Source organism: Sarcophilus harrisii, chromosome 2 (assembly GCF_902635505.1).
Source record: "Sarcophilus harrisii chromosome 2, mSarHar1.11, whole genome shotgun sequence".
In the NCBI taxonomy this organism is placed as follows: Eukaryota; Metazoa; Chordata; class Mammalia; order Dasyuromorphia; family Dasyuridae; genus Sarcophilus; species Sarcophilus harrisii.
This window is the reverse complement of record NC_045427.1, coordinates 608,159,460-608,175,202: the sequence shown is the minus strand read 5'-3', so window position 1 is coordinate 608,175,202 and position 15,743 is coordinate 608,159,460. Positions and strand designations below refer to the sequence as shown.

The 15,743-nt window shown below is 37.5% G+C and overlaps 1 protein-coding gene across 1 annotated transcript in view; it reads right to left on the bottom strand.

Moving 5' to 3' along the window:
• Positions 1-15,743, bottom strand: part of POLR3A (RNA polymerase III subunit A) — a 43,668-nt gene that overhangs the window by 20,649 nt on the left and 7,276 nt on the right. The window contains exons 5-16 of the mRNA XM_003755127.4: positions 13,287-13,441; positions 11,317-11,556; positions 11,059-11,221; positions 10,391-10,527; positions 9,552-9,655; positions 8,854-8,995; positions 7,511-7,651; positions 5,158-5,227; positions 4,482-4,609; positions 4,136-4,274; positions 2,894-3,058; positions 676-848 (exon numbers count right to left, since the gene is read on the bottom strand). Coding sequence (XP_003755175.1) covers positions 676-848; positions 2,894-3,058; positions 4,136-4,274; positions 4,482-4,609; positions 5,158-5,227; positions 7,511-7,651; positions 8,854-8,995; positions 9,552-9,655; positions 10,391-10,527; positions 11,059-11,221; positions 11,317-11,556; positions 13,287-13,441 — 1,757 coding nt within the window. The remainder of the gene's footprint in view (positions 1-675; positions 849-2,893; positions 3,059-4,135; positions 4,275-4,481; positions 4,610-5,157; positions 5,228-7,510; positions 7,652-8,853; positions 8,996-9,551; positions 9,656-10,390; positions 10,528-11,058; positions 11,222-11,316; positions 11,557-13,286; positions 13,442-15,743) is intronic.

Here is a 15,743-nt window from a genome sequence, read left to right as displayed (position 1 = left end):
AAAGGGGAAAGTAAAGAGGAGGGGAGAAAGAGAGAAAAAGAAAAAAAGTCAGAGAAAGGAGAGAAAAAGCTATTTTTAGAGTTAGGCTGCTAATCTTGATTTCTTAAAGACCATCTCTTCAGAATGTTAACACTTGGCAATTATTCTGACAATGCCAATGAAAGCTGTACAAAATCCAGAGTAGCAGGTAATGTAATTTAAAAAACAGGCTTTTTAAGATAGTTTTTAGCTCTTTCAAAAATCATCCATTTCCAAAGCAGTAGTGTCAGCTTCTGTTCTAATAGTGATATGATGACGTGTTCATGCTGAAGATGGAACATAAATGCTAAAAAACAAATGTAGAATGGGCCCCAAATACTCAGGTGAAACAAGAGCAACCCCAAGTGGCCAAATGAACAAATGTCTAGGATTTCTTGATCTTGAATGTTTGAACCAAAAGAGAAACAATCATAACTTAGAATTTAGTTCTGGTTGTTCATATCAGGACATTGAGATCTCTTAACAGCTAAGGTGATTGGCCCAAGGTTACGGTAGATAATGGGAACCAGGACTAGAATCCAGATCCAGTGATTACAGAAGTAACCAGAAGTTCTTCAGCTGTGCCATGTCTCCTCACAATCATTAACCCAACAGAACTCCTTTTTCGCAATTAGGTTCTCTGATAGGAGGCCTCACCTCTAATGTCTCCTCTGCAGTGCACCCAGGCTGCTGCTGAAGTTTGCCCGTGTTCAAGGCTTCGATATATTCATCACATTTTTTGTAACCAGCAGTCAGTAATTCATATTTGGCCTTCAGCAGTCCCTGGCCAGGCGTGACATCACCGATTCCAATGGAGAAGCCTCTGTTGGCTGCAGTGCAGAAGAGAAGGTAAAGATGCTGTGGACCTTAATTAGTGAAATACTATGTAGATGTCAATGTACCGAATAAACGTTTTTACATTTTTTAAAAAAAGTAAACACAAATATATAGAAAAACAGGTAAATGTTCAGTTGATTCTAGTGACAGACATGAATAATTTATCCAAGTATAAGTTCACTTTTGAAAAACGCAACACTGCCATTCTCCAATTGATAAATGGTCAAAGGATATGAACAATTCTCAGATGAAGAAATTGAAACTATTTCTAGCCATATGAAAAGATGCTCCAAGTCATTATTAATCAGAGAAATGCAAATTAAGACAACTCTGAGATACTACTACACACCTGTCAGACTGGCTAGAACGACAGGGAAAGATAATGCGGAATGTTGGAGGGGATATGGGAAAACAGGGACACTGTTACATTGTTGGTGGAGTTGTGAACACATCCAGTCATTCTGGAGAGCAATTTGGAACTATGCTCAAAAAGCTATCAAACTGTACATACCCTTTGATCCAGCAGTGTTTCTACTGGGCTTATATCCCAAAGAGAGTTTAAGGAAGGGAAAGAGACCTGTATGTGCATCAATGTCTGTGGCAGCCCTCTTTGTAGTGGCCAGAAGCTGGAAACTGAGTGGATGCCCATCAGTTGGAGAATGGCTGAATAAACTGTGGTATATGAATGTTTTTTTGTTTTTTTTTTAATTTTTATTTAATAGCCTTTTATTTACAGGTTATATGCATGGGTAACTTTACAGCATTAATAATTGCCAAACCTCTTGTTCCAATTTTTCACCTCTTACTCCCCCACCCCCTCCCCTAGATGGCAGGATGACTAGTAGATGTTAAATACATTAAAATATAAATTAGATACACAATAAGTATACATGACCAAAACGTTATTTTGCTGTACAAAAAGAATCAGACTCTGAATTATTGTACAATTAGCTTGTGAAGGAAATCAAAAATGCAGGTGTGCATAAATATAGGGATTGGGAATTCAATGTAATGGTTTTTAGTCATCTCCCAGAGTTCTTTTTCTGGATATAGCTGGTTCAGTTCATTACTGCTCCATTAGAAATGATTTGGTTGATCTCGTTGCTGAGGATGGCCTGGTCCATCAGAACTGGTCATCATATAGTATTGTTGTTGAAGTATATAATGATCTCCTGGCCCTGCTCATTTCGCTCAGCATCAGTTCGTGTAAATCTCTCCAGGCCTTTCTGAAATCATCCTGCTGGTCATTTCTTACAGAACAATAATATTTCATAACATTCATATACCACTGAATATTATGGAATATTACTGTTCTGTAAGAAATGACCAACAGGATGATTTCAGAAAGGCCTGGAGAGATTTACACGAACTGATGCTGAGCGAAATGAGCAGGGCCAGGAGATCATTACATACTTCAACAACAATACTATATGATGACCAGTTCTGATGGACGTGGCCACCTCCAGCAATGAAATGAACCAAGTCACTTCCAACAGAGCAGTAATGAATTGAATCAGCTACGCCCAGTGAAAGAAGTCTGGGAGATGACTATGAACCACTATATAGAATTCCCAATCCCTCTATTTTTACCCGCCTGCATTTCCTTCACAGGCTAATTGTACACTATTTCAAAGTCCGATTCTTTTTATGCAGCAAAATAACTGTTTGGACATGTATACTTATATTGTATTTAATTTATACTTTTAACATATTTAACATGTATTGGTCAACCTGTCATCTGGGGGAGGGGATGGGGGGAAGGAGGGGAAAAATTGGAACAAAAGGTTTGGTAATTGTCAATGCTGTAAAATTACCCATTCATATAACTTGTAAATAAAAAGCTATAATTAGAGAGAGAGAGAGAGAAATGTGGGAACAATAGCAAAAAAAAGAAAAAAAAGAAAAAAGCAACACTGCCAAAATGGTGAGAACAGCTGTTTTCCATTTGCCATTTTATTGAGTTTTTCAGTGTGAAAGTATAATTTGTGAATTATTTGTTTTTCACATTGATTCCTACAGGGGACCCTGAAGTACTCACACAGATAAACAGGTGCCAGCCTGGCAAGTCGTGACATTGCATCAGCAGCTTCAATCTGGCCCCAGTCTCTCAGTAAAATGTAAAAGATGTTGTTCTTCGATCCAGATCCTAAAGTTCCTTTGTCCATACTGCCACTCATTAATTCACTGTTCTGGATGGTCACATCTACAAGCACAAAGGTTAGCTCGCTGCATTCTGTTAGGAACACCTACCATGACACGGGTGACAGGGCTATATGGCATGCGTACATAGCTGACTGGGGGTCAAGTTGTCTTTTTTTGGAGGAGAAGAAATGGGCTTTTGTGTTCTGCCCAGCTTATTTAAGTTGAAAACTAAAAGCAGTTCCATCACCCACACCCAAAAAGAACCAACAGACAGACAAGCAAAGAGCCAAACATTCCCCAAATCACAGTTAAGGGGGACAACAAAAGTGAGAAAGGCCAGGAGACTTCAAAGCATTAACTGTTACTTTAGAGCTGGGGGAAGGGAGGTATCTGATGCAGACACAACCTTTCAAGGACTTGAAATTCAAAGCCTGGGCCACAGAAGTCAAGCTCAAATATGAATGCTTTTCTGGCTAAGGCTCTATAGAATCATGGCTTTAGAGTGAGAGATCTTATCTGATCCTCCAGTTTACAGATGAAGGAGATGACTTTCAGAGATCACACATGGAATAAGGAGATTTCAAAACTTGATCCTAACTCTAAAACCAGGCTTCCTTCTTTAATTACTAAATTTTTAATTAGTAAAATATGCTAATATTTCTGAAGCTTTTAAGGCATTCAACCTATTTTCGTTTTAACTGAAGCCCATGAAAATCAGGAGCACACACACACATACATACATACACACGCATGTGTGCACACGTGCATATGCACGTCTTCTGTGTCAACTCATGTTTGTAGGCAATAATAAAAACCTTAAACTACCAAACACAATGCAAACAACAGTGTCCTTGTCAATTCCAGATTTTTGGAGGTTGGCATTAAGAAATTCCTGATGTTTATGACAATTGTGTATTTAGTGAAAAATATATTAACTGTGGCATGAAATTTTGTAGTTTTCTTCAAGATAAAGCTTGTAGTATTGTATTCTAACAACAGGAAAGAAAGAAAAATGCACATTTTTTCTAAAGGCCCAGGAACTTTCAAATGCCTCCTCCTAATTTTTGAAAGAGAGGAACATGGACTTTTCTCCTCCCTACTCGGTATACACTAAAGAGCAAACTTTGGCCTAACTCACAGGAGTCATTAACACAAAGGTCCTCCCCTCGGCCACAGTATTGCTTGCCCTTCGTTCGAAGGTTGGCTCTCACGGGATTCTCATCACTGGGTTGAAGAATGAGACTGAAGACTTGTTTTCCAGTCCACAAGGTAACAGGCTGAAAGGGGAGAACACATCAGGATAAAGAATCAACTAAGAGTTCCTTCATTATATTTTTGTCATGTGAAGAAATCATGGATTTATTACAACAGGCAAAGTTGGCTTTGAGTTCAAATCCCGGCTTACAGATAAAATTTACAGGCTTAATCAGACTACAGACAGTCCAACAATAAACACACACTAGTTAAAACTTCTAAAAACCAACCTTTAGGATTGCTGGGGGAGGAAGACGAACTTTAATTTTCTCATCCTTGCCAACTAGAATGGAAGCAATGATCTGACAAGCTTTAGCTCGATCAAAGAAAGTATCTTTAAGAGTAAGAAGATAGGCACCTAGAAGTTTTAAAAATATAAAAAAAAATAGTACTTAGTGGAAAATATACACTGATCACATTTAAAGATAAATCTTATTAGTCACTAAAAAAATATTACAAGCAAATGTACTAATAAACCAAGTATAACAATCAACATTTATGCAATGCTTTACATTTTATAATCACTTTCCTAAAAAGTGAAGAAAACCAAATTCAAAACCTTTAGCAAAGGCTGTTTACAGATACACTTAAAAACCATAACCACCACAAAGACACCAGGCCAACCAGAATTAGCACCAGCTCCTCCACAACCTAATTTTGTGACAATGGGCAAATCCCTTTTCCTCTGCTGGTCAGTTCCTTGGTCTGTAAAAAGAAGGCTTGCGAATAGAGAATCTGCATGACTTATTTTAGCTCTAACATTTTAGTTCTGTGTACCTATGTTCAAAATACACTTTGGTGATTGTTTCAAAAAAAAATACTTTTTTACAAAAACAAACCACCTGAATGCCTAACTATATTATGGGCACCTACTTTCCCATCCCCTCAAATGGTTATGTGACATACCTGTCAAGAAATCTTGAATAGCAGCAATTAGTGGTTCCCCATTTCTTGGTGTTACCAGGTTTGCTTTTGTCTGAAAGAGAAAAAGATCAAACACACCGTAATTCACCTAAGTTTAGAATCATTTGCACCAATTCTTCAAAAGGTTTACAAAAGAACTGCTTCCTTTTTTTCAAACTGCATAATAACCATTTGTTACCTATTCCACAGTAACAATTCCCCCAAAAAATCAATTCTTTGAAGGATTGTTTTTTTTTTTTTTAAAGTTCAAAAAATGTCATTCAAAAAAATTTTAAAGCATCACTCAGACACATCTGAATTTCTCTTTGGCTAACAGACCACATCTGTTTCAGATGGCTAGCCTTAGCCTTTATTTTTGAAAAAGTGAAAGAACATACAAGAGCTGCTTTTTCTCCTTAGTCTTTTTTTTTTTTGAGACTGGGACTCTTCATCTGTCCTATTCTGCCAGGACACCAGCCACTCACAGGCACAATCCCATTACTGTTCAGTATGGAAGCTTTGACCCACTCAGTTTTTAGCACAGCTCTACTATGACCCTCCCTTGTTCCTGGGAGCTTCCATATTTGTGCTAGACTTAGGGTGGACACCCGATTACCTTGTAGCCGTATTACAACTTGGGCCAGATCTACTAACCTTCTTAGTAGCAGAGATTACAGGTGTGTACCACCATATTCAGCCTTCCATATCTGACTGATCTTGGCAATGGCTATCATGGGGAAAGAAAAAGGCCGATTCCCTAGGGATCATGGCATTTTAAACAGTTTTCTGTAGGAAGCACCAGGGTTCAATGTCATTTCAGGGTGGTGGAAGGAAGTTAATGTCTTTGGGTCTTCAACTCCAATACTAATGGCTTGTCAGTTTCTATCATAAGGGTTCAGGAAAAGAAACAGTGGCACTTGGCCAAAAAGAAAAAAATATTCCTTTCTTCAGCACTCCTAGCAAGGAATATTCCTATATAAAAGCAGGAAATTGCTTGGAATCCATGCTATATGCCCTACTGTTAAAGTATAGTAAATGACCATTTTTTTCTAAAAATGTAACATAACTATAACTCATTTGTCTTGAGGTCTCTTTGCTTATAACCTTAACTACGGTTGAGGTAACGACATAGTCAAGAACCCCAAAAGGGAATACAAAGATATGATGTACTTTTATAATCATGGAAAAGCCTCTAAGGCTTTAGATGCTCTAACTCCATTTATTTTTGTTTTAGACTAACAAGTCCAACAAGCTTGATTATCTGATTTTCCAATCACAACGAAAGGGAAGCAGACAATTAGAAGTACATTATGTCTGTAGGTGGGGAAGGGCAACTGAAGCCTCAGAACATGACAAAGGATAAGAGGTTTCTATTAAAGGCAGGTACACAGAGTAACAAGGGACAGAGTAGAGAGGAGAAAACAGGTGACATTATAAAATACAGACAGAAGAACTAAACACCCCAATAGTCTGGAAACGATTTGTGAAGGGTTGAAAAAATCTACATACATTAATAGCTTCTGAGGGAATCACTGAATAATAAATGATGTTCAGTGAAGAAAAGATTAAAATATCATCAAGAAAAGGTTTGATTGTATAGTCAGACTTTCTTTTAGAAGGAGGAGAGTAGAAAGTATTTCAGAATTTTTATCATTCAAATAAAACAATACTGGAGCTAAGAAGGACATGTTTAAGTTATATGGGAAGTTCATTTATGGGGAACCTCTTCCTTCCTGATGATATTCAATAAATGAGGACATTTTAAAGGAAGACATTAAAGGAGGATATAAGAGGCAACAAGCACGGTCTAACAACCACGCAAATATCTATACTAAGTATCAGGCAGGAGGATATGGATTCAAATTCCATCTGATAAACATCCTCTTTGTGACTCTGGGCAAATAACTTAACTCTTAAGAGTTCCAGGCAACTTTCTTAAGACTGTAAAAAGGTGATCTACAATGAGAGAGGGAGGTCTTCTCCCAGGAATCTCTTATCTCAATGAAATCCGCAGTCTAAACAACAAAGAACAATTTGACTTTTGTAACTGCTGGTGCTGTTCTGCTCTATTTTCTCCAAGGAACCATCTGAAATGATCGGGGGAGAAGACAGGAACATTATTTCTGATAACCTTCCAAATCCTATTAATAACCAAGTGTGGAACATTTACTAGACTCATCAACCAATTTTACATGGAGAGAAAAAAGGCCAAATTAAAGAATAAGGCCAATTAATAGCTAAACTAGCTCCCTGCACATGAGTTCCTAAGGAAGCCTCTGAAGGAGTCCATGCACAAAAGCCATGGTCTTCCAGGTAAGGTACACTGCTCCTGGACAAAGGCTGGCATCCCACTTACCCCCATGAGAACGAGAGCCTCTGCTTTAGCTTCTTCAGTTTGAGGAAGATGAAGGTTCATTTCATCTCCATCAAAATCAGCATTGTAGGGTGTACAGACACATTCATTAAATCTGAAGGTCCGGTGGGGTTTTACTCTTGCCTACAAAGAGAAAAGCAGGTTTTGTGTGAATGATACATACATACATACATATATATATATTTTTGGACTAAGCCAATGCATTTAAGAATTGTTCCCTAGAAAATGGGATTCTCTGGCTCTTGGAAGTGGATTTCTGGGTATTCTATTAAGTCGCCATTGTTATTTATGTTGCATTTTCATTCTCAGGGTTAGAAAAGTTCAGAAGATCACACAGGCCAACTCCATTACTTTAGAGAAGAGGAGACAAAGAGTCTTTTCAAAGAACTTCAAGTGAGCAGCTCACATGAAGTAAGCAGCACAAAAATCAGGCCCTCCTGTTCCAAATCCGGTTTTCTTCCACTAAACCACAAATCCCATGAGCAATTTTCATGAGAGTCTATTAGATTCAACTATAATGTGAATGGCACTATTTTGTATGAGAAATGAAAGTCATTTTTTAAAGATATGGGAAGAAAAACAACTCAAACCAAACACTTCCCCCAACCAAACATAATCCCATACAGATCTTAAAACTCTTTTTTTAGTGGTTTGGTACCAAAATAACGTATCTATCTTAAAAGAAAGTGATTTCCACCCCCTCTTTGAAAAAAACAAACAAAAAACAAAACAAAACCCAAATCCCTCAAACTTTTAAGATTGGTAACATAATCCTTTTCAAAACATGTACGTGTTATAATGAGTTCATATAAATTCAACTAATTCAAAGACAGAAATTTTTGGATGTTTTATGAATTAAAATTGCAAATCTCTTCCACTTTAAATCTTAAATTACCACTGTCACTGTAAGCACAATTATAAAATAAACAAAGAAGCCTATATTTCAATAGAGTACTAAAAAGACAAATCATTTCAATACCATGACTTTTTAACTCATTAAGATAAAAAATTTTAAAAAGTAAAATGAATTTTCTGCTATTCCATTACATAGAGAGTTTCATGCCCTTTAGTCTATGAGCTTATTTCAATTAGTTTTTTTTATCCAGTCTCTCTGTATTTACTGTCTCAAGATAATACTATGCTGTCAAGATTCACAGAACACAGGAGAAACTGAAGTTTCAAAAAAACCAAAAGGGAAGGGAAAAAATTATGAAAATATATTGAGATTACTGTGTCTACTAGAAGCCAAGAATTTGAGATTCTGTGCTGCAGTGTATTTACAAAAGAGCTTCCATTTAACAGAAATAAAGTAATTCTATACTCACTAAGTGAGCCATGATGCTCAATTTGTGTAGCGAAGGCTGTCGGTTGAATAATACCACATCACCATCTATGAGATGTCTCTCTACGATGTCACCATATTTGAGCTCTTGAGCCATCTTCTCCCGATTTCCATACTTCAGAAACCTTATGACAAGTCAATTATTTCTCAGAAAGAAATTCAAAGGACTTTTCCTCCCAAAATCAAAGCTTATTAATAGCAACCTATCCTTTCCATGACTTTTTTTTATATATATAAAACGTCTCTACCAAGAAGGAAAATATGATGAACTGGAGTTGATGTTCGTTGGAAAAATCTAAGCAAGTGAAATCTGTCCTGACTATGTAAGAGTTCAGAAGGCTTAGCTTTTCTGTACTAATTTATATACTACTAAATTTTCACTCTTTGAATTAAAAGAAAAAGTACTATTGAATAATCTACTAATCTACCAATATGTATTTAAAGGTCAAACAAAAGTGGTAAACATTTTTTTTCTGTTACAGGGCAAAAATAGTACCAATAAAACCATACTGCAATATTTAAAAATTCTTAAGCTCAAACACAGCACAAATTCCATTAGGCCAAACAAGGAAATAGAAAATTCTAAATTCTACAATTAAGTTCCATGGCTAAAAATGAAAATGCTTCAGTTACAGAACCTTAGCTACTAAAAGGCAAATAAATTTAGTCAAAAGACAGTACCTTTTCATTTGCATGTGTCGTTGTTGAATGAAGTTGGCTCCTGGGTGAACTTCAGGACCATTTCTAACAAGCTTCCTCATAAAATTGATGTTTGCTTTATTTACCTATAGGACCAAAATGAAAAAAAGAAAATTCTTTTTTTATGAATGGTTTGATTTTCATGTTTCTGTTGATACAGCTACTAATTTTTATGTTCTTTAAATTAAATAATAATTAGAAAAGAGAATACTCTGTGTAGTCCACGATCCAAACTTCTTGAAAAGTGGGCCAAGTTGTTCAGTAAAAAGTGTATTTTATATGTCTCTGTGTGTGTGTATTTATTATTAAAATGTATGACTCCAGCATCAAAAGTTCTTTTTTTGGCTTGACACAGAGCCCGGTATTAAAGAAAACCACAGCAATTTTAGTGGAAGATCTAAGAGATACAGAATTCTAATAGGCTCTTTCATATATGTCTCTGACCTATTGCTAATTAGGAATCACCAAGAAGGAAATTACTTTCCTCCCAGTATTATGCCAGAGATATGCCTAGAATCCTATTTAAAATACCCCTCACAGCTGTAAAATACGGCAGAAAGCCAGGAATAGATTTACTAGCTGTGTGACTCTGGGCAGGTCACTTAACTTTGTTTGCCTCAGTTTCCTCATTTATAAAATGAGCTGGAGAGGAAAATGGCAAACTACTACAATACAGTATCTCTGCCAAGAAAACCCCAAATGGGGTCACAGTCAGACACGACCGAAAACCAATGAAAAATAACAAAATACATTTCCCTTGGATCGAGATGGATGACTTTTAAATGGAAAGCAATTGAAGCACCTAGTTTGACCGAGCTTACCTTCTCAGGAAAGGTTAATATTTTGGCCACATGAACCGGCACGGCTACTTCATCAATCCGGAGATTGGGGTCAGGTGAGATGACTGTTCTGCCAGAAAAGTCTACCCTTTTTCCAGAGAGATTTCCTCTAAAGCGCCCTTAGAAACAAAATAGAAGGGATAGCTTGAGTCTGTGGGCTAGGCTCTTTTCCCCAAGTAACTATGATTTCTACCTGGTGTATGTTTACATGTCCAGCCTGATTCTTCTGGAAATGGCAAATGCAAAATAACCAAGAATTAAGGTTCTCCTCCCCCTTGGGAGGCAAGACAGGTGCCAACCCATCTGTGCCAGGCAGGGATAATGCTTGTGCAGCTGGGTCCTTTGCACAGAAGCAGACCCTCCCATCTTCATAGTCTAGTGGTTCCCAAAGGAAAAGAACATGGCCTTAGTCCATTCCTCAGGAGAGCTTACTGTATCTGTCCCTTCACATGCCACGCTCCTCGTTTCTCCTCCTTTTTTTGTTGTACTGGCATAAATATGCAAACTTCTAGAATGACTGAATTCTTTGTATTCCATATGCACATTGATTTCTCTGGTAATAAACCTGGTTTTCACATATGCCTCAGGACACTGCCTGCTGACAATTTGCACATTACTGAACAGAGAAAGGAGAAAAAAATTAGACCTACCTTGTTTTCCTTTCAATCGCTGAACAAAACCTCTGGTCCATTTCTTAGGTGCCATATTGAGGGGTATTCCTGAGAGTTCACTATTGATGTAGAGGGCACACTGGAGCTGCAGGAAGTCCCAATCTTCCATGATCATTTGCGTTTTGGCACCAGATATCCGATGCTGAAAAGCAGAAGAGCATAAGCAGAAGTCCCCTGATTTCCACTCTTACACACACACACGTGCCCTAATCCTCTCAATTATTCTGCAATACCCACCTTTTTGATGACATCATTAAGGAAGATGATTTCTGTCAGTTTCATGGTCAAATCGTCTTCATTTGTGCCCGATTTCAGATCGCTCACAACAGAGGGTCGGATACACAAAGGAGGCACCAGGAGCCGTGTGAGAATCAGGTCAGAGGGCTTCCCTGCTTCTGGGTTCATTAGAAGGAGAGGGATATCTTCAGCTGGGATTCTCTTAAATAAGTTCAGGACCACCAAGGGATTCAAGTTTTCCTACAAAAGAAAAACAGTGATGTGAAGATCAGAAGCCCTTATATCAATATGCCCCAACCTTTTCTTCATTTCTTCTCCAACCATCTCTCCTATCACTTATTCAGAAACTAGACGAGAACTTGCTTACTCAGAAAATTGAAAATTACAACTGATTTTTCAGTAAAGCAGCAAGAACTTACTTTGAGCCTAACAGCTACACAGATCATCATGTGAGTCCCAGAAGCTCAGGATGGTCAGCTTTTGAGAAATGTATCTGACTATGAAAAGTCTTCCACTCTTATTTGGTTTTCTGTAAATATGGGACTGTGAGGGAGAAGGTATTTGTGATAAGTGGATTTCAAGATCTTGGCTTAATGATGTGGAAATATTTACTGAGTGACTACTAAAAACTGAACCTGAGACATGGTGAAGGAGAAAGAATCAAGAGTAGATAGTTTTATCTTAGTGAAGTTCGTAGTCCAGTTAAACAGACTCTTATACTTGGACATTTAAGATTTGAACATACTGTTTAGAAAAGAAGGCTCATAAAAATTAGGGAAGGATAGTAGCTTTCAAAACAAATATCTAAGTGTTTATTGGATTAATTTAATAGGCATTAGGGTAATGATAATGCCTTTGTGTGGTATATTTATTTCTTCAAGTAGTTCAAAGTTTTGTATCTGGTTTAACTTAATCTCTCAGTATGAAAACAACAATTATTTGCCCTTTCATAGAGAAGTTAATGAACTTGGGAAGTACTGTTGCTCAATATAAAGTACAATCACATCAATTACAGAAATGTAGACATGTAGTGAAATGCTACCCCTGCCACAGAATCCATTAAGTAGGGCAAGAAGAATCAAGATGTGCCAGAGATCCATCAATTACAAGTGTTTATGCAGCCCCTGGTATACACCTGGGACTGTGCCAGGGGCTAAAGGGCACTTAGGAAGAATAGAAGATTCTCTGTTTTCATTCTACTCAAAAAGAAGTGACAAAAAGATGGGCAGGAATTTGCCTGTCAAAGAGAAGGAAAACAGGCATTTCAGGCTGGAGGGCACAAGGCGACAGAGAATGGCAAGTGAGGAGGCTAGCTTGATTGAAAAGGTGGGGATCCATTCAGAATAAGCGACTATAAGGATATAAGAGGAGGCTAGATTATGGAGGATCTTGAAAAAGAAAGTGCTTAGACTTGCTACATTAGGCAATAAAGATCAATTGTCCCTGCTTAAGCACAAGAGTCACAAAATTGATGAGCTATTTTTGGAAGATACATTGGATAAGGAAAGAAGTGAGCCCTAGGATGATTTAGGAAAGGATGATGGAACATGGATTCAGATCCCAGACCAGATAGGAGGTAATTTAGAAAAGCCCCACGTTCTCAAATAATATTTATTTATCCCAGAGTTTAAATCTTTATGTAGATGTGAAATAATACCTGTATACCTTCTCTCAGAATTGGTATGAGGGACTGAAAAAACACTTTCCTATTCCAGAGTAAAGGTCTCTATGCATGAGGTAAAACTAGCAAATTACATGCCCCAATGCTGTAATTCCAAGGCCTAATCCTTAATCCTTGTTCTCGGACTACTCTCTACTGAACTGAATTACAGTAAATACACCTGTTATAGAACAAATTCATTCAGCAGTTGTTACTTGCCACCTAAAAGTCAAGTAAGGCTCTGGGAGTCAACAGATGTTTTGTATGATTCCAACCAAAAGCATAATATCAAATCCATTTCCAGGCTCACCTGTGCTCTCCCTAGGAGGGGCTCTACTTCTTTGTTATATTCAATGGCGGTTTCAAATGACTGAAGGAAATTAGACACAACAGGATCCACAACTTTTTTATTTGTCTTGTATTTCTCATGAATGATCTTCAACAAGCCACATTTCTTGACAGTACCTGCAAGATGAATTTTAATTTTTAAAATTATTTTGAAATTATCAAATTATGCTTTTCTGGCTGAGAATATTAATAAAGGGAAAAATATAAAAAATATTTGTTTTAAGCAAAAGTCAAATTATATTAAAGGTTATAATTTACTTAAAATAGAGAAAACTTCAATAATAAGTTAAGAATTTGAATGGTTATCACATCAATTCAGGGGCAGCTAGGTGGTGCAGTAGAGAGTAATGGACCCGAAGTCAGGGAAGACTCACTTTCCTAGCTGTGTGACTCTGGACAAGTTACCAAACCTGTTTGCTTCAGTAGTTCAACTACAACATGAGCTGCAGGAGGAAATGGCAAAGCACTCCAGTATCTTTGGCAAGAAAACTGCAAAGGGGATCACAGAGTCATATGTGACTAATTCAGACAACACAATTTTCACCATAGTTGGCAAAAAAGGAATCTGATTAAAAGGGAACCTTTGGGAAAACAAATTTAATACCTGCATTTATGTATAGATTTGCTTTCTGTTCTCACATTTTTCTGATGACAAATTAGTCATCAATATAAGCAGGTAACTAGAAAGCTTGGGAAGCTAAAAACTCCCAACTTTAGACCCCCAAAGTGCAAAGATGAAGACAGTGTGGATTAGAACAGAAATAACCAAACAATGGACTTCAAAGTGACTAAGGAGACCATCTCTAACTCCTGACTGTCTTCCCTTCTCAGGGATCATCCTGCCTATGTTTGGGAAGACCTACATTAAAATGCTCACTATCAAGACCATTTACTCCACTTTCAGACCTCTAATTCAGGAAGTTTTTCCTATTACTTAGTCAAATTCTACTTTCTTCTTTTACTTGTGGGTCCTACTAGATCCCCACAGAAGTCTAATCTCTCTTAAAGATAAAACCCTTTTCAAATATTTGAGCACATGTACCTCCCCTCCCCCCTCCAATTTCCATTGCCAGGTTATACAAAAACAATCCCGTTGGGTTCTAATGTTATTCATATGACATCATCCTAATCATTTAAAAGTTCAACACAGGATGCATGCGTGGGAACAGTAGGACTCTTACCTCTTGGTATGGTAATTCACCAGACTCAAATCCACCCAACTCACATTTCTCAGTATCATGAGAAACTTTTGTTATATACATTACTGAAATGTAGTCTTTTAATACTGTTTTTACTCAGAACTTGAGCAAAAAAAGAAGCATTTCCACATATACAGAACACATAATCACTGTACAGGAAGGCATGAATCTCCACTTGATATTATGTGCTTTAATAAAATGCGTTTGTGTGTGTAAAAAATAAAATTCCACACACTACTTTTAAAACTCTTAGTCTTCCATGCTTTTTCTGAATTCCACTCTCTTCTGCATTTTAAAAAGTTTTTCAATGGCCCCTTCTTTTTTAGCACCATTATTGCTAACTGTCCTCCCTCACATAACCTCCAATCAAAGTCTGACAAATAAAAAGCCATCCTCAAACAAAACTAATCTACCTAATGGTTGTGTCCAAAAAATGTATGTTTCTTTTTACACCTTCAGTTCATCTCTTCTCTGTCAGAAGTATTATATGCTCCAAAATGAATTCTCTGGAGACTTAGTTGGTCAGTTTTTTAGTCTTTCAATTATTTGAAGTGCAGTCCTCATTAACAGAAAAATTATCACCATGTCTCAGAGCACACACTGAGATCACGGCCGATTCAAATCACTAGGGGTCTAGAGGAGGCTTCCCTACAGGTTCATCATGATCTATTATAGAGCGATATTTCAACTACACTGGATACTCCCTTGCCCTCCCAGAAAACAACACAGGATTGTGCCTTTGTCTCCTATATGGAAAGTTCTCCCTCCTTCCCCTGACCAGCTACATTATTACCTGTCTTTTAAAAAAACTCAATCTGGGAATGTATCCTCCCCAGGCAGGGAAAGGTACTGCTTCTTTGTCTAGTTGCCTATTAGTAATATCACAGTAAACTTTTTAGGATGCAGACTGTATCTAACCTAAAAGTTCTCCCTTTTCCAGAAGCAGCAGGGGGTGCAGTGGCTGAGGACCAGGCCTGAGCTGGGAAGACAGGGTTCAAACCCCACCTCAGACACTTTCTCACTATGTGACCTTAGGCAGATCACTTAACTGTTCTAAGCCCAAGTAAAAGAGGCTAACAGCACCTCCCTCCCCAAGGTTACTGTGAGGGTCAAATGAATTAGATGTGTAAAAAGCATGGCAAACCTTAAAATGTCACATTAAGACTAACTAGCTCTTGGTACTTCAACATTCCTGCTGTTTTTGAAGAAGGTGTGTGTGC